Genomic DNA, 19,647 nt, shown 5'->3' on the forward strand with positions numbered 1-19,647 from the left:
TTTCCTTTTCAAGTTTATATCAACTTTCCTTTTGAAAGTTACGATTGAGTCTGCTTCCACCACCCTTTTGGGTCGTGCGTTCCAGATCCTAACTCACTGCATGAAACCATTTCTCCTCCTCTCCCATCGGTTCTTTTGCCAATAATCTTAAATCTGTGTTCTCTGGTTTCTGACTCCCTCTGCCTGTGCAAACAGTTTCTCCTTTATTTACTGTGAAAACCCCTCATAATTTTGAACACGTTTATTAAGTATCTCCTTATCTTCCGCCCCCCTCCCCACCCCTTAACTGCCAATGGTCAGCTTTTTAAGTTGGTATGTGGTGGCATATATTGGGCCATCTGTACTCTGGAATGTTCTGAGGTCGACCCAAGAAGTTAGCTTGGTCATTGACCAGAGTCTTTTGGTCTGCATGTACAGAATCCAAAGGTCTTTGTCATTCTCTGTGTCAGTAACAAGAGTCGGATTGTTGATGTGTGCATTCTCTTGGAGTTTGTGGGCGTTGTCCAGTTTGGCTTTCAAGTCCTGTACGGTGATATCAACCACTACATAGTTGATGCAGTTGTGTTTGGACTGTTTTGGGGATGTTCTAATGTTTCAGATTTTTTAAAATAGTAATAGTAGCAGCAGGAACACTTTTCCTTGCACATGTTGATTTTCTCTGCATCTGATCTTTGAGTCCACTGCCAGGCGGAACCTCTGATCCTACTGCCATTGTTCTCTATATATCTTTTTTGGTGTTTTTGTATTTTTGTTTTCTCTTTAAATCTCCATTGGCTACCTCTGCGAAACATCTTAATGTGGTTCCCATGTACTTGTGAACTCCTCTAGGATGTCATGGGCAGGCAAGTAAATGTTTAACGGACATTTACTTCAGTTTGCTGAAATTCTGAATGGGGACCCAGTTGAAGCAGCTGTTTCACAGGGTGTCTCCACCACAATAACTTCTTCTTTCTTTTAAAGCTTCATGGTTAGTACTTTACATTAACTTCTCTCGTAAGGTTCTGTTCATCAACAATCTGCTGAATAAGTTTCTTTAGTTTATTGCCTACACTTTGAATATTGAGTCCCCTGATTTGTGATACGGCATGAAGTTACTCTGCTGCTTGTTCTCTTCACAAGGTCACATTTTGTTCCAGCTGCTGTAATATATAACATTTTGTTCTCAGCTGCTGTTTCTGGCTTTTGGATTTGTTTGATCTGAAAGAACATCTTTGCGTTTGTATTGTTGAAGGCTGATATTTAATTGTTGGCTCTTTAATAATAATGCAGGAATGGGAGTTGTATTGTCCCCTGCTATTAGCGTACCTAGATTTAGTTGAGTTTGTATGAACAATTGAGATAGACATTGGTTAGTTGCTTTCGCACTTGTTCTTGGTGGCAACTGTAAAGACTGATGGCTTGATCAGGTCCAAGGCACCTACATAATCTACAGAAGAACGTAATTGATTCTCTTTATCTGGCACTGCTGGATTCCACCCCCCCCCTCCCCCCCTGCCCTCTCCCAATACAGATCACCACTTCTGTCAAACTAACGGTGAGGCTAATGGCTATTAATGCAGAAATAGTACAGCAACTCTGGTTAAGCTCAAAGATCCAAACGCTCCTGTCCAACTTGCAGCGCTCCCCCATTAGCTTTGCGAAAAAGGTATCGTGCTGTCTGCCTCACCATTGAAATGGCGTTAAGTTGCTGTATTTGTACGGTAGATATGAACTGAACTCTCCACAGTACTTCACGTCAAGGTGTTAAATACTGTCAAACAACCTCTCGAGCACTGAAAATTAACTATTCTAAGTGTGGCGTCTCATTCCTTCAGTTGTTGTCATTCCAATTGTTGGAGATTTAAAAAATGTTAAATTTAAAACTTATTTTTACTTTTCTTTTGTCTTTTTTAAATCTCTCAATTCAATCTTTCTTTCCCTCTTTCTTTATTGCTCTTTCTGTACCTGATTTGACATTGAATTCACCCACTCTAATTTACACTTCTTTCTCTATCCTTGCTGTGTTAATTTCACAATCCATCAATCTGATTGGTTAAGGAGATGCACAGTTGCTTCCCCCATTCTCTCAGGCCCCAGTTGCCCTCTTTCCCCTCGCAACATTATCAGCTTGCACTTTCAGCAGCCTGCCACGCAATAACATGCAGGGCCAAGTCTAACTAATGCAGATCCATCCGTTGGATCCCCGCTACAATAAATTATGGCTCCTTGTTTCATTTCCTCAGACAGTTTTGTCATCTCAAGCCCAGCCAACAGCTGACACCGCTTTGCTTTGATGACTCCACTCCAATCCTTCTCAACCTACTAATATTCTTTTCCAATCTCAAAAGAAGCTCTCTCATACTCCATTGCTAAAATTACCCAAAGCTTCACTTCCTGCTTTGTACCAAATAATATTCCCCTCAACAACCATCGACAAAGTGCAAGTCTGTCCGAAACCTGAATATGGCTGCCTTATGTGGGAAAACTCTTCTAGTATCTCCTGCACTGCTGAATAGACAAAGAAAAAAATTTCTTATCCTGCCTTTCACCACCTGGTGTCCTTGTCTTTCCTCTTTCCTCGCTCCCACTGTGCTTTCCTGTGCCTGTTTTATTGATGATCCTTGTGACCCTTAACTTCCCCTCCCCTTGTTCCTCTTCTGCTGAAATAGACTCCTTGCATCAGTCTTCGACTTTAACTCATTCTTGCTCATTAACTCTAAACTGGGAAGTCCTTGCTTTCCTTCTATCTGCAGATGTTTAAAACCTCAGCTTGGTATTTTATCAGTGCTACTTGATTTATCTTGACTACTTTCCGACTCCTTGCAAGATGGTCCTGCACTGTGGGCTTTCTCCATTGGGACTCTTCAGTTTGTCCCTTGATCGTGTCTTCTGTAAAAGACTGGGTGATCTGAAGTTCCAACTCTATGCTTCTAACATTTTAATTAACAAAAGCATTGAAGTTTTGTTGAGATTTCCCACCGTTAATCGTTTGTCTTTTATCAACAGGCTGCTATTTGGCATGCACTTAACCACTATGCTTATCGGGATGCTGTCTTCCTCGCAGAAAGGCTCTATGCTGAAGGTATGTAGGAAATGTAACATTGTCGGATGTGACTGCATGAGTGCTATCTATCTACCACTGCTAAATTAACAATTGATGGTTAAGGTAACCTGTCATGACGTGCTCTTTGCCTAATGCTTCTAGACTGAGTCTTCGCACCTATGCTGGCTGCTGGGGAAGGAAGTGGCTGGTTACAGCAGTGCATGGGCCAAGGGTAGTGAGGAGCTATGCTTTGCGAGGCCAATTCTTAAAAAGAGCAGCCTCAAACTATTTACTAATCTTTAAGTCTGCCCAGAGAATGTATATACCACTTGCCCCATCCCAGAATGGTCTTCATTTCTTCATTCTCCACCCCGTCCCACCCTGAAGCCCACCAAAATGAATGCTACCGTTGAGCACAGAATGCATGTGGAGCATGACCTGTACTCGATATATACATGATTCAGCTTTTGTTATATTGGTGTAGTGGAGGTTGGGACTGAGGTGCTTGGCAGAGTACATATGAACAAGGACAGATGGGACAAGACCCTCCACTCCATCCAGCCTGTCTCATGCAATTGTCATGTCTTGTGTAGCAGAGTGTATGCATTTTCCACCCCACCCAGAAACCATGTGACCTTCTGGGAGAGGTGAAAAACCAAATAGAAACCCAGGCCAATTCAGCTCCCCAAAACATCCTGAAATTTACCTCAGCCCCCCCCCCCCGGGCAATTGAAACTTGTTCGGGAGATCACTCTGGTGCTGATGATTCTATGCAGTACCTACCACCCTTGTAAAAGGTGATGTCAGCCCCACTTCGTTCCAACTCTCATTTGAAGGAATTCAGCGAATCGGTGTCCACCACACGAGCCGGCAGCCTGTTTCAGTGGTCCACTATATTCTGCAACAAGAACCACCCCCTGATCTCTAACCTACATCTGGCTTTGTACAGCTGAAAATTGTGACCCTTGGTCCTCCCTAACCTATTTAATTGGAACAAACTGTCAACAGTAACACAATCTATTCTTTAATCATCTTATAAACCTCAATGAAATCACCCCTCAACAATGTTCCCTTTAAGCTGCACAGCGCTCTGCAGGTCCCCCATAGCTGGTGAGCCGGCTTTTAAATAAAACAAACCACACACGCAGAATTTTGAATGGCCCATGCAGTCCGTTAAAGGGATAGCACGGGCCCCAAAAAATTAGAGGGAACCTTTCCCCCAAGTCAATGCTGCTCTAAGGTATAGAGTCCAAGCTCTTTTAGCCTATCTTGATAACTAAGCTGCTTTATATGGGGAATTAGTTGAGTGATTCTACTCTGCACTCTTTCCAAAGCCTCTATCACACACCATGAGAGGAGACCAAAAGTGGGCATAGTATTCCAGTTGAAGCCTGACCACGGTCTTGTACAAGGATAATATAGTATGCTGTGTCTTGTAGTCAATTGTCCATAAATGCACCCCGACACTCCATTTGTTCTAGCTATCGCTTGAAAGCATTGTTCATGAACCTTTAGAGATCTATGCACTTGAACACCCAGATCTCTTGCTTGCTCTACCTGCTTTAATGGATTTCTCTGAAGGGTGTTTGTATGTGCAGAATTCACCCTGCACTTTTCCAAGTTAAACATTTTCCAGTCACAAGCGCAATCTCCCAACACATCAAGATCCGCCTGAAGCAGTCGACAGTCCTGACACTTGCACAGATCTTGGTATCATCTGCAAACTTGCACATTGTGTCCCCAACATCTACATCTAGATCATTAATAAAAACAGTAAAGAGCACCGGTCCTAACGCTGATCCCTGCGGGACACCACTGGTCTCCAGATACAAATCCATCGATAACTACTTTCTGCCTACAATCAGTTCTATATTGTGAAAAGCTTCAATCTTGTAGAGAAGGCTTTTGGTAAAAAAGCTTTTTGGAAGTCTTAAGTAGACAATGTTTATGGGGCTTCCCTCATCCACCATCCTTTTTTTTTTGGTGGAAAAGTCACCATCAAATTTGTCACGTGACTTTTTTGAAGCCATGTTTGATGTCTCTGAGATGCCTCTCTTTATCGAAGTAACATACTGCATCGATGATTCCTTCAAGCATCTTTCCTATTACCGATGTCCGACTAAGGGCCTATAGTTACTCGGGTCAGTCTTGTAGTCCTCATCTTGGAAAAAATGAGACATTACCTCATTCCAGTCTATAGGGCCCAAGCTTCCCCAGGAGTTGCTCTGTTTTTTTTTTTGGAGTAACTTAAAAATCGCAATTCTCCCCATTTAAGTTGTAAGTGAGTTAGTTAGGCTTATTTTTTTAGTTTTTTTTTTCAAAAGGGGATGTTACCAGCCACTTAGGCCTGTTTTGGCCATCTAAAACTTACTCCAAACTAAGTTAGGCCAGAGGAAGTGGCCACTTTTGTATGTTCTGAAAAACCTCGCGGTGAATTAAGAGATCAGCGCAGGTAGCCTCCAAATGACAGTGTTATGATTGGAATGCCAGTTTTAAAAAAAAAAATCCCAAGCAGTGAGACTGATTAAATGGAGTATATTTTGAGTAAAGATAGATAGATAAAGTACTGGAAAATCTTTGAAGATTCTTTTATTTTCTTTCCCCCACCCCCTTCCCCCTCCCAAAACTCTTCCCGTTTCCCCCCCCCCCCCCCCCCCCAGCCCAACCAACCTGTCTCTTGTAGCCCTCAGCGTGAGAAGGCAGCGGTAGGCTACTTGGCCCGGGATAGGGACGGCGTGCGTCGGCCCCTCCCACACAACCTGCATCACACACACTCAGATTCTGGGGGCTAGGAGCAACTGCACATGCGCGCAAACTCTAGCGCGCATGCGCAGAGGTCCTGGCACTGTTTTCAGCGCCGAGACCTGGCTCTGCCCCCGAATCCAGTTGCCACGCTATGCCAACATGGAGGAGAGGCTGGGGAGCGGCCAAACTCGGCCGGAAGATTTTTGGTGCCCTTGGAGTTCTACAAAAGTGGCACACCTCTGGTGAGTGCACCAGAAATCTGTACTGGCCAAATTTGGGCCCATAGGAACCATCGCAGAGTGCAGTGAGCTATTACAAGTACGGGCAAGGGGCTCTGGTATCCCATGCCCAATCTCCCGGAGAAATCTCGCGTGGATGTCCCCTGCCCAACTCGTCCGTCTATTGTCGGGTTCTTAATTCTACCTAAAACGATATGTTCATCTGATGATATTGTCAATAATAAATCTGGTATCGTTAAATTCTAACAGTCGAAGGAACGATACTCTGCCTTGAACTGCACTATACCTAACCAAAGTGCTTTCGGTGACACTGGGTGTTTGAATGATCCCATTCTCCATTACCAACATCCTTCACATTGACTGACGCGAGTATCATTGAAAAAAGCATTTTTTTGTTGAGGAAACATCTTGTTTGAATAGCATTTGTGAGCTCCACTGTGTAGTGGTTCTGGTACAGGACTGGCAACCCAGAGGTCATGAGTTCAAATCCAACATTGGCAAGTTGTCATTTTGAATTCAATAATTCAGCAAACAAATGATGTCAAAAGCTGACACATGATTGTAAAAACACAGCTGATTACCGCTGTCCTTCAGGGAATATAACTTCTGGTTTTATCTCGGTGTTTGTAAATGGTATTTGCCGCAGGTTAAGCATTCCGTTTCCTAATCTCTCTCCCCTACCACCTTCATGTCAATTGTGATTTGCTTTTAAGTGAGAAATTGTGAATCGAATCTTTAAGAACTGCTTTGTTTTTATTCTGCAGTGCGTTCAGAAGAAGCTCTGTTTCTCTTGGCAACCTGCTACTATCGCTCAGGGAAAGCATACAAAGCTTACAGGCTTTTGAAAACTCATAGCTGTACTACCCCTCAGTGCAAATATCTTCTTGCCAAATGTTGTATGGATCTCAGCAAGTAAGTAAATGGAAGTCTGAAGACTAACCTCCAATTCTGTAAGTCTAAAACAGTGAATGTGTGTTCCCCTCTGCATGGAAATGGTCATTTCCCTTCATGTAATCATAGGTTCCTTTGGGATTTGGCAGTGGTGCTGATGTGTAGCTTAGTTTAAGTATGTCTAGTGATGTATCAAAGATAAGTGATCTCCTGGGTCTTGCTTGATTACCCTATGAAGTCGGGGAGGAATATCCTGATGTTTTCTCCTGAAAATGACCAAGAGTTTGCTTGCGTCCTGTGTTTGGGGAGGGTAGAGCATGAGATTGCACCATCTAATGGATAGTGTGAGCATGGGATGGGCTTTTCGCACCTCCCGTCATATGATGAGCAGCCTAATATCGGGTTCAATTTTCCCCGAGCACGTTTTCTAGCGTAATTGCCCGAGTTGCACCGCCTCATTACGTTGCTCTGTGGCCCCCCGATGCCAGCCAGTTTGCTCACTCCCTCCCCTGACTTGCCGCCGCCGCTCTGTGGCCCCCGATGCCACTCCAGAAAAAAATCTTCGTACTTTCGCCGCTGTTTGGCCTCTACTCTGCAGCTGCGCAGCGTGGCCAGTTGCCTCGGCGGGTGGAGCCTGTGTTCTGTGCTGGAAAAATGTGCCGGGATGTCTGCGCATGCGCAGAGAAAAAAGTCCTCCAGGCTGCAGTGCCGGTACTGCACAACAAAGCCAGCAATTTTATTTCTATTTTTTTTTCTTGCCCCCTGTCCCTATTTTCGCCACCTTTCTGATTTTCCTTAATTTTTCTGTTTTGACTTGGCCCTGAGATGAATTGTCGTTGAGATCATGAACTTCACACAGACCAGGAGCCAACCTGGAACTTTCTTGGTCTGTGGCTGAGTGAATGAATTAGTTGATAAGCTGACCCTACCAATATTTTAATAATTAATGGAGGAGCATTGTTTACCAAACTCTGTCCTTGTAGGATGTTCCAAGTGATCTCTGAGCAGAGTACTAGGCTTCCTTTAAAAGAACTGTGATCATGTCTGTCTTGTCTTGTCTTTCTACATTGTGTGCCGTTTCCCTGGTTGAACTCTCCAAGCGGGTGGTTGTGTTTAGTAATTCTATTTGAAAAGTGTACTGTAGTGAATAGATGGCAGTGGTGATTGACCTATCGATGTGGATTCAGTGCATTATAGGCTTGGTGCTAAACTTTAAAAAGTAATCTTCTCTCAAATGAAAATGATGTGCTTTTAATAAATGTTCTGACTGCTTGTGTGGTTTGGTTGTTCTCTAGCTAAATTTCTTAGGGAGTTTGAGCTGTACTTCAGTTGAGCGATGGACATTGACTGATTTTGTCCAGGCCATAGTGGGCGAGAAAATCAAAGAGCAAGTTATTATTTAAATGGAGAAAGATTGCAAAGTGCTGCAGTACAGCGGGACCTGGGGGTACTTGTGCATGAAACACAAAAGGATAGTATGCTGTTTACACTGTTTACATTGTACATTAATGATTTAGACGAGGGGGTTAAATGTAGTATCTCCAAATTTGCGGATGACACTAAGTTGGGTGGCAGTGTGAGCTGCGAGGAGGATGCTATGAGGCTACAGAGTGACTTGGATAGGTTAGGTGAGTGGGAAAATGCGTGGCAGATGAAGTATAATGTGGATAAATGTGAGGTTATCCACTTTGGTGGTAAAAACAGAGAGACAGACTATTATCTGAATGGTGACAGATTAGGAAAAGGGAAGGTGCAACGAGACCTGGGTGTCATGGTACATCAGTCATTGAAGGTTGGCATGCAGGTACAGCAGGCGGTTAAGAAAGCAAATGGCATGTTGGCCTTCATAGCGAGGGGATTTGAGTACAGGGGCAGGGAGGTGTTGCTACAGTTGTACAGGGCCTTGGTGAGGCCACACCTGGAGTATTGTGTACAGTTTTGGTCTCCTAACTTGAGGAAGGACATTCTTGCTATTGAGGGAGTGCAGCGAAGATTCACCAGACTGATTCCCGGGATGGTGGGACTGACCTATCAAGAAAGACTGGATCAACTGGGCTTGTATTCACTGGAGTTCAGAAGAGTGAGAGGGGACCTCATAGAAACGTTTAAAATTCTGACGGGTTTGGACAGGTTGGATGCAGGAAGAATGTTCCCAATGTTGGGGAAGTCCAGAACCAGGGGTCACAGTCTAAGGATAAGGGGTAAGCCATTTAGGACCGAGATGAGGAGAAACTTCTTCACCCAGAGAGTGGTGAACCTGTGGAATTCTCTACCACAGAAAGTAGTTGAGGCCAATTCACTAAATATATTCAAAAGGGAGTTAGATGAAGTCCTTACTACTCGGGGGATCAAGGGGTATGGCGTGAAAGCAGGAAGTGGGTACTGAAGTTTCATGTTCAGCCATGAACTCATTGAATGGCGGTGCAGGCTAGAAGGGCTGAATGGCCTGCTCCTGCACCTATTTTCTATGTTTCTATGTTTAGGTACAGCAAGTAATTAGGAAGGCCAATGGAATCTTGGCCTTTATTGTAAAGCGGATGGAGTATATAAGCAGGGAAGTCTTGCTACAGTTATACAGGTATTGATGAAGCCACATCTGGAATACTACATGCAGTTTTGGTTTCCATATTTACGAAAGGATATACTTGCTTTGGAGGCAGTTCAGAGAAGGTTCACTAGGTTGATTCTGGAGATGAGGGGGTTGACTTATGAGGTAAGGTTGAGTAGGTTGGGCCTCTACTCATTGTAATTCAGGCTAATGAGAGGTGATCTTATTGAAACGCAATAAGATTGAGGGGGCTTGATGGGGTGGATGCAGAGAGAATGTTTCCACTGATAGGGGAGACTAGAACTAGGGGGTATAATCTTACAATAAGGGACCGCCCATTTAAAATTAAGATGAGGAGGAATTTCTTCTCTCAGGGTTGTGAATCTGTGGAATTTGCTGCCTCAGAGAGCAGTGGAAGCTGGGTCATTGAATAAATGATGAGGGGTTATGGAGAGCGGGCAGGGAAGTGGACCTGAGACCATGATCAGATCAGTCCTGCTCCTATTTCTTTTATGTTCTTTAAAGGCTTGCTCTTCCCATGTGGAGGAATTTAATCTTCTCTCTGGTCATCCATTAAATGGTCTCTGAGCTGCAAAGTCAATGGTCTGGGAGGAAGTTAACTCGTCACTCCTGGTCAGATAATAATCTAAGAACGTGAGTGTATAGAGGGAAGAGTTGCATATTTTTTAGAACACCACTTTCGTTTACCCTGGAGACTAGATAACTTCTGTCCTACTGTACTAAAATAATTCCTGCTTGTTTTCCTTAGGCTGGCCGAGGGAGAACAGATTTTAGCTGGCGGAATACTGAACAAACAGAAAAGTCATGATGACATTGTTACGGAGTTTGGAGACTCGGCCTGTTTTACTTTGTCTTTATTAGGGCATATATACTGGTAAGACCATGTGTGTTCACATTTAGACCCGGCAACCAGGGTCTTTTACAAAATAAAAGTCCTGCATTTTAAAGATCCTGGACGCCACATACAAGAGATGGAGTTTAACTTAACCTAGCGTAGTTGCAAAACTCTTTCTACTGATGAGAATGATGTCTCGTACCCATATCAAAATAAAACACTGACTGCAAGACTAAATGTTAATTAATAATTTGCATCATAATTCGTATTTAATTTTCTGGGTATTTACAAATTTTTGGACTTTAGAAGTTCTCACTTCAACAGCGTAGTTTATCATCACAGGCAGTCCCTCGAAGTCGAGGAAGACTTGCTTCCACACTTAAAAATGAGTTCTCGGGTGACTGAAGAGTCCAATGTGGAACCTACAGTCTCTCACGGGTGGAGCAGATGGTGGTTGAAGGAAAGGGTGGGTGGGGTTGCCGCGTTCTGCTTCCGCTATCGACACTTAGCTTTTCCTCCACCATGGGATGTCTTGGGCCAGGGATTCATAGGTATTGGTGGGGATGTTACATTTTATCAGGGAGGCTTTGAGGGTGTCCTTGAAGCGTTTCCACTGCCCACCTGGGGCTCACTTGCAATGTTGGAGCTCTGAGTAGAGTGCTTGCTTTGGGAGTCTCGTGTCAGGCATGCGGACGATGTGGCCTGTCCAGCGGAGCTGATCGAGCATGGCCGGTGCTTCGATGTTGGGGATGTTGGTCTGGGCAAGAACATTGATGTTGGTGCGCTTATCCTACTAATAGATTTGCAGGATCTTGTGGAGGCAGCGTTGGTAATACTTCTCCAGTGTTTTGAGGTGCCTGCTGTACATAGTCCACATTTCTGAGCTATATAATATAGGAGGGCGGGTATCACCACTGCTCTGTCGACCATGTGCTCGATGCTAGGTTTGAGGTCCTGGTCTTCAAACACACGCTCCCTCAGGTGACCGAAGGCTGCACTGGCGCACTGAAGGCAGTGTTGGACCTCTTCGTCTAGGTCTGCCCTTGTTGACAGTCGGCTCCCGAGGTATGGAAAATGGTCCACGTTGTCCAAGGCCTCATTGTGGATTTTTATAACCGGGGGCAGTGCTGTGTGGCATGGGCAGGTTGGTAGAGGACTTTTGTCTTACGGGTGTTTAGTGTAAGGCCCATGCTCTTGTATGCCTCAGTGAAGGTATTGACGATGGCTTGGAGTTCAGCCTCCGAGTATGCGCAGACGCAAGCGTTGTCTGCGTACTGTAATTCAATTACTGAGGATGGGGACAACCTTGGATTTGGCCTGGAGACGGCAGAGGTTGAACAGATTCCCGTTTGTCCTGTAATTTAGGTAGTTTAAAGTAACTCTTGTATTGGTAAATATGAGTTATCAAAGGCATTCCTTAACAAATGGGCCAGTTCAGAACAGAACTATCATTTTATTTCTGAAAATACTAGGCTTGTGCTCCTGTGCTAGTCTTAATAATAATGTTGTCCTACGTCGGACAGGAGGTTTCAGATCAATTCCTGTGTCAGTTTGACTCAGTGATAGCAGACTCTCAATGGAGTGAAAATGATGTGGGTTCAAGCTCACTGCAGAACTTGAGCACATGGTGTAGACTGACACCTCAGTTCCGTACTGGGGGAGCGATGCATTGTACGAAATGAGATGTTAAACTGCCTGTTTAGGTAGATGTAACATCCAGTGACACTACTTGCAGATGACCAGGGCGAATTCCTGTTGTTCCGACCAATACTGTTCTATCAGCCACAAATAAGCAGATTAACTAACTGTTCAAGTACCCCGTATAGGCTAGAGTGAAGATAGCCATTTAAGCAGTTCAGCAGAGGAGGAGGGGGTTGCGTGGGTAGAAATAGGCAAAGTTGTTTCAAATTAAGAGAGGGCACCCTGAATTTGAGAGATATTTGGAAAAGTGACATTTTACTTTGAACTTGGTATATAGCTTTAGCAGAATTGGGTCTGTTGGGCCCAGAGTTCCCAGTGCAGACCCTGTAATTGAACTAAACTCCTGGAAGGAATTAGATCATGCACAGAATTCTTTTGTAACACACCACTTCTTGTTCATTCCTTGTACAGAATTACTGATGATATAAATTGTTCTCGCTTGTTTCTGATCCACATAATAATGTCATCAGCATTCTGCCATCTTTACAGATACTGAAGTATTAAATTTCAAAAGTTGTCTTTGTATGGTGTTTTCTGTTGAATGGTCTTTTTATAGATTTTAAATTGGAACAGTTTCTGCCTTATACAGAAATATTTAGAGACGCAGTAAATTTGGGCCAATATAGGTACAGTACAGTATTAGAACTGAACTGTAGAAACCAGCAAGTGGCAAAAACTGTTGCGAGGAGGGAAGAGCAGATCCTGAGGTTGCAGAATGTTAATTCCTTTGTACAGCAGAGGTATGAGTGGAATCCAGGTGTGTGCATGCCAGAACATGAATTCAAGAACTGCTTTGTAAGCCTGGGAGTGCATATCTACTCTAGGTCAAAGCATCGCAGGAGTGGAATCTCAGCTGCTGCTGATTAGGAAGTGTTGATGTGAATTGAATTGAATAGGTACATTTAGATAGTTTGGGGGAGGCCCATTGCAACAACCAAAAGTTGATAACAAATGGGTTCTGGTGTGTCTGCTCTTTCACAGGTCTTTTGCTGATGGAAAATCCAAATAATTGTCAACTGACATGTGGCACAGTATCCGGTTCGGTCCCTGTTTGTGCTGAGCAAGCTGATTCCTCAGCTGCGGTCGCTCCAGGGGTGAGACAGTTTGCCTCACTACCTATGGGTTAGGGTGGAGAAAATCTGCCTGGGTTCCTGCTCCTAACCGCTAATCAGTGTCTATGTGTTCGGCTATACTGGTTGAGTACCTTGCCTACACGCTGTTGTCCCCCAATAGTGGTCATTTGAGCAAAAGAATTGGTTTAAAAATGTGAGCTTGGCTGTAATTTCCTGTGATTTTTGAAATTGTAACCGAGACGGAGTTCTTGGGATGTAGTCATTCCATGGTTAAAACTAATGTAACTCAAAAGTTCAGATTAGATTTCTGCTTTGAGTTCCATCCTGTGATCATGGGCAAATGCTCCAAATTAATTACCATGTTGTGATCGAGTAATTGTTAAATATTCTTTCTTGCAGTAAAACAGATCGAATGGCCAAAGGATCAGAATGTTACCAAAAGAGCCTTAATCTAAATCCCTTTCTTTGGTCCCCTTTCGAATCCTTATGTGAAATAGGTATGTAATTGACATGTTTCATGACTTTTAAAACTTAAAAAAAAAAATTTGTCCTTGAGGCCGAAACTGAATCCTTTCTCCATTTCTCCCTTTCAGGTGAAAAGCCAGATCCTGATCAGACATTTAAATTAACATCTCTTCAGAATTTTAGTAGTTATCAACCAAGTTTATGTATGCCATTGGTTTTGAATCACAGCGTGCAACATAGGCAACCGGACACTGTACTAATGGAAACGCCACAAGACACTATAGTGAGTCTCGCTTAATCCTTGTTTGCTCCATGCAGCTACATCTTGTTCTTCATCACTGAAGCTTTATGTTTCTGGGTTTTACTGTTTCAAATCCTTGGTATTCCTCTGAATGTACCTTTACAAGGGGGAAAATGGCACAGTTTACTATTCAATATTAGCACTTTAAATCCAAGTTTGGTCCTAAAACACATTGCAACTTGATAAAAAGAAGTTGGTTTAATAATTGGCTTACCAGGTAAAGTTGGTTGAAATGTCCTGAAAGTTCATGCAGAATTATTGATGCTTTGTTTCTTAAACGTAGCTTTTGTAGCCAAGGACCGAATGAGCTAACCAGTGGCTGTTAGTAAAAGCAGCATGTAGCTGAGACACACATCTCAAATTTGATCTTGTTGAAAGTGTGAGGTTAACCCAAGTCTATAATCCAAGCGACTGGTTTATGTGAGCCCCTTATCGGGAGTCTAATGGCATGACCACTTAATATAGTCCAGTAGGTGGCCATCATAGCCAGTTACTCAAAGGTTTGGCTGCAACCCATGATTAATCTCATGTCATTAATGGTGCAACTTCAAACTATCAAGTGGTGAGTCTACTTGGCTGTTCTACTGTACTCCAGGATGTGATAGATTCCAGAGAGAAGTTCTGTTGTTGGGTATCAACACTTGGCCCGGAGTCAGAAGGTTGTGGTTTCAAGTCTAACTCCAGAGACTTGGCACATAATCCAGGTGGGCACTTCAGTGCAGTACCAAGGCAGTGCCTCTCGAATGAGACATTAAATTAAGGCCTGCGCTCTCAGGTGGACATGAAGGATCCTGTGGCATTATTTGAAGAGCAGAGTTATTCCAGTATCCTGGTCAACCACCATCAATTAAAGCATTTATCACATAGCTGTTTGTGGAAACTTGGATATGACTGACTGGTAAAGACCATCTGGTCCATTGAGCCTGTCCCGCACAATCCCGATACCATGTGGGGGAAAACCTGCTGCGTTTCCTAAATCACAACAGTGACCACACTTCAAAAGTGCTTTATCCTTCTCCTTTTCTTTCTCTCGCGCTCTCTCTCCCTCCTCCTTTCCCCCTCCTGTGGAGATCTGGGACAAATGCAGTGGTTATAATGGAGGATTTTAAAATAGCCCCTCGACTGGGAGGATAAGGACTCGAGTAGTAAAGGCAATGCATGTCTAAAATGTATTCGGGACAGTTTTCTAGAACAATATGTTTAAAACTGACAAGGGGGCAAACCGTTGCAAATTTAGTGTTAAGAGACCGTATCGAGCTGAAAGAAATTTAGAAGTGGCCAAAGCTCTTAGTTGCCCCATGGGTTTCCTTCAAGTGGGAAATCCTCTTTCAGCATATTAAGATTTATGCGAGATGGATCCTGTTAGATATATAAACCTGTAAATACCTTGTTTAACCACCACAGGGCTCATCCCCTGGAATCCCAAGGGATCCCACAATCCCTTGGGAACACCTGTACTTAAGGAGGCCTCACCTGCTGTAGAGGCACTCTAGAGACCTGCAATAAAAGACTACAGTCACACTTTACTTTGAGCTGCAGTATCTGGTCAGACTCTTATTCATACACTACAGATCCCTTTTTGCATTTTTAGACAGCTGAGATTCTGTATTTCTGAAGGACAGAAGACATGTCAACTGCAACAACATCTACTTGCATTTATATAGCACCTTTTTAAAGTAGTGAAATGTCTCAAGGGGTTATTAGTGCAAATGAGAAAAAGCTTTGTTAAAGAGGTAGATTTTAAAGGAGGAGAGAAAACCGGACAGGTTTAGAAAGGGAATTCCAGAGTTTGGGATCGAGGCAGTTGAAGATACAGCTGGCAATGGTGGAGCGTTTTAAAATCTGATGTACAAGAGGCCAGAATTGGAGGAGCACAGCGATCTTAGAAATTTGTAGGTCAGGAGGAGGTTACAGAAATGGGAAGGGACGAGGCCATGGAGGGATTTGAAAATAAGAATTGAGAATTTTTAAATTGAGGCATTGTAGGTCAGTGAGCACTGGGGTGATAGATGAATGGAACTTGGTGAAAGTTAGGATATGTGCAACAGAGTTTTGGATGAGCTCAAAGTTTATGGAGGGTGAAAGATATCAGGCTGGCTGGGAGAACATTGGAATAGTCAAGTCCAGAGATAATAAAGGCATGGATAAGGCTTTCAGCAACAGATGAGCTGAGGCAGGGAAGGAGTCAAGTGGAAGTAGGTCTTGTTGATGGAATGGATATGTGGTCTGGAGCTCATTATGGGGTTAAAAATGACTCCAAGATTGTGAACTGTCTGTTTCAGCCTTGGACAGATACTAGGGAGAGGGACGGAGCCGGTGGCTAGGGAATGGAGTTCGTGGTGGGCACCAAAGACAATTACTTCAGTTTCCCCAATATTTAATTGGGAGTAAATTTCTGTTCATCCAGTACTGAATGTCTGACGAGCATCGTGAATCTCCGAGATGGTAGAGGGATTGAGGGAGGTGGTGGTGGTAAGGTAGAGCTTGGCGTCGTCAGTGTACATGTGGATACTAGCGTGTTTTTGGATGATGTTGCTGAGGGGCAGCATGTAATTGAGAAATTGGAGGGGGGCAAGGATAGACCCTTGGGGGAACTTGAGGTAAGTGTGCTGGAGCAGGAAGAGAAGCGATTGCAGGTGATTCTGTGGCTACGACGGGATGGATAAAAACGGAAGCAGCTGAGTGCATGCCGAACATAGAAACATAGAAAATAGTGCAGGAGTAGGCCATTCGGCCCTTCTAGCCTGCACCGCCATTCAATGAGTTCATGGCTGAACATGCAACTTCAGTACCCCATTCCTGCTTTCTCACCATACCCCTTGATTCCCCTAGTAGTAAGGACTTCATCTAACTCCTTTTTGAATATATTTAGTGAATTGGCCTCAACAGCTTTCTGTGGTAGAGAATTCCACAGGTTCACCACTCTCTGGGTGAAGAAATTCCTCCTCATCTCGGTCCTAAATGGCTTCCCCCTTATCCTTAGACTGTGTCCCCTGGTTCTGGACTTCCCCAACATTGGGAACATTCTTCCTGCATCTAACCTGTCTAACCCCGTCAGAATTTTAAACGTTTCCATGAGGTCTCCTCTCATTCTTCTGAACTCCAGTGAATACAAGCCCAGTTGATCCAGTCTTTCTTGACAGGTCAGTCCCGCCATCCCGGGAATCAGTCTGGTGAACCTTCGCTGCACTCCCTCAATAGCAAGAATGTCCTTCCTCAGGTTAGGAGACCAAAACTGTACACAATACTCCAGGTGTGGCCTCACCAAGGCCCTGTATAATTGTAGCAACACCTCCCTGCCCCTGTACTCAAATCCCCTCGCTATGAAGGCCAACATGCCATTTGCTTTCTTAACCGCCTGCTGTACCTGCATGCCAACCTTCAATGACTGATGTACCATGACACCCAGGTCTCTTTGCACCTGCCCTTTTCCTAATCTGTCACCATTCAGATAATAGTCTGTCTCTCTGTTTTTACCACCAAAGTGGATAACCTCACATTTATCCACATTATACTTCATCTGCCATGCATTTGCCCACTCACCTAACCTATTCAAGTCGCTCTGCAGCCTCATACCATCCTCCTCGCAGCTCACACTGCCACCCAACTTAGTGTCATCCGCAAATTTGGAGATACTACATTTAATCCCCTCGTCTAAATCATTAATGTACAGTGTAAACAGCTGGGGCCCCAGCAAGGAACCTTGCGGTACCCCACTAGTCACTGCCTGCCATTCTGAAAAGTCCCCATTTACTCCTACTCTTTGCTTCCTGTCTGACAACCAGTTCTCAATCCATGTCAGCACACTACCCCCAATCCCATGTGCTTTAACTTTGCACATTAATCTCTTGTGTGGGACCTTGTCGAAAGCCTTCTGAAAGTCCAAATATACCACATCAACTGGTTCTCCCTTGTTCACTCTACTGGAAACATCCTCAAAAAATTCCAGAAGATTTGTCAAGCATGATTTCCCTTTCACAAATCCATGCTGACTTGGACCTATCATATTACCTCTTTCCAAATGCACTGCTATGACATCCTTAATAATTGATTCCATCATTTTACCCACTACAGATGTCAGGCTGACCGGTCTATAATTCCCTGTTTTCTCTCTCCCTCCTTTTTAAAAAGTGGGGTTACATTGGCTACCCTCCACTCCATAGGAACTGATCCAGAGTCAATGGAATGTTGGAAAATGACTGTCAATGCATCCACTATTTCCAAGGCCACCTCCTTAAGTACTCTGGGATGCAGTCCATCAGGCCCTGGGGATTTATCGGCCTTCAATCCCATCAATTTCCCCAACACAATTTCCCGTCTGATAAAGATTTCCCTCAGTTCCTCCTCCTTACTAGACCCTCCGACCCCTTTTATATCCGGAAGGTTGTTTGTGTCCTCCTCAGTGAATACCGAACCAAAGTACTTGTTCAGTTGGTCCGCCATTTCTTTGTTCCCCGTTATGACTTCTCCTGATTCTGACTGCAGGGGACCTACGTTTGTCTTTACTAACCTTTTTCTCTTTAAATATCTATAGAAACTTTTGCAATCCGTCTTAATGTTCCCTGCAAGCTTCTTCTCGTACTCCATTTTCCCTGCCCTAATCAAACCCTTTGTCCTCCTCTGCTGAGTTCTAAATTTCTCCCAGTCCCTGGGTTCGCTGCTATTTCTGGCCAATTTATATGCCACTTCCTTGTATTTAATGCTATCCCTGATTTCCCTTGATAGCCACGGTTGAGCCACCTTCCCTTTTTTATTTTTACGCCAGACAGGAATGTACAATTGTTGTAGTTCATCCATGCAGTCTCTAAATGTCTGCCATTGCCCATCCACAGTCAACCCCTTCAGTATCATTCGCCAATCTATCCTAGCCAATTCACGCCTCATACCTTCAAAGTTACCCTTCTTTAAGTTCTGGACCATGGTCTCTGAATTAACTGTTTCATTCTCCATCCTAATGCAGAATTCCACCATATTATGGTCACTCTTCCCCAAGGGGCCTCACACAATGAGATTGCTAATTAATCCTCTCTCATTACCAAACACCCAGTCTAAGATGGCCTCCCCCCTAGTTGGTTCCTCGACATATTGGTCTAGAAAACCATCCCTTATGCACTCCAGGAAATCCTCCTCCACCGTATTGCTTCCAGTTTGGCTAGCCCAATCTATGTGCATATTAAAGTCACCCATTATAACTGCTGCACCTTTATTGCATGCACCCCTAATTTCCTGTTTGATGCCCTCCCCAACATCACTACTACTGTTTGGAGGTCTGTACACAACTCCCACTAACGTTTTTTGCCCTTTGGTGTTCTGCAGCTCTACCCATATAGATTCCACATCATCCAAGCTAACGACGGAGAGGCGCTTGAGGATGGTTTGGTCAACAGTGTCATTGGCTGCAGATGGGTCGAGAAAGATGAGGGATAATTCACCACGGTCACAGTCACATAGTGACTGATTATCATTTAAGTAGTTTGGTAGGGGTAGAAAACTGATTGGAGGGATTCAAACATGGAGTTGCGGTAAAGATGGGCATGAATTTGGGAGGCAACAGCATGTCCAGAGGTTGGAAACTGAGACGGTAATTTGCACGGACGGAAGGAGTGGTGACTGCAGATTTGAAAGGGAGGTGCAAGAGTACCTGAGCAGAGGGAACAGTTAACATCAGCTAATATAACGGCCAGGAAGGGAGGTTGGGTGGTGATCAACGCCTCATGTAAGCTGCACTGCCTCCTGTGCAGCCTGCATCTCCCTTAGCACAGCCCATTCAAATTGTTACGCCTGCGTGCTATCAACATTGTAAAAG

The 19,647-nt window shown here is 44.0% G+C and overlaps 1 protein-coding gene across 5 annotated transcripts in view; it reads left to right on the forward strand.

Annotated features, from left to right (window-relative positions):
* The window catches only part of cdc27 (cell division cycle 27), a 128,417-nt gene that overhangs the window by 39,695 nt on the left and 69,075 nt on the right, over positions 1 to 19,647 (forward strand). For 4 of the 5 annotated variants that reach the window (XM_070864846.1, XM_070864849.1, XM_070864847.1 and 1 more), the window contains exons 2-6: positions 2,986 to 3,061; positions 6,771 to 6,918; positions 10,215 to 10,340; positions 13,475 to 13,572; positions 13,669 to 13,823. In XM_070864846.1, coding sequence (XP_070720947.1) covers positions 2,986 to 3,061; positions 6,771 to 6,918; positions 10,215 to 10,340; positions 13,475 to 13,572; positions 13,669 to 13,823 — 603 coding nt within the window. The remainder of the gene's footprint in view (positions 1 to 2,985; positions 3,062 to 6,770; positions 6,919 to 10,214; positions 10,341 to 13,474; positions 13,573 to 13,668; positions 13,824 to 19,647) is intronic. The other variant, XM_070864850.1, reaches the window with a different exon arrangement.

Source organism: Pristiophorus japonicus, chromosome 21 (genome assembly GCF_044704955.1).
Source record: "Pristiophorus japonicus isolate sPriJap1 chromosome 21, sPriJap1.hap1, whole genome shotgun sequence".
Classification (NCBI taxonomy): domain Eukaryota; kingdom Metazoa; phylum Chordata; class Chondrichthyes; family Pristiophoridae; genus Pristiophorus; species Pristiophorus japonicus.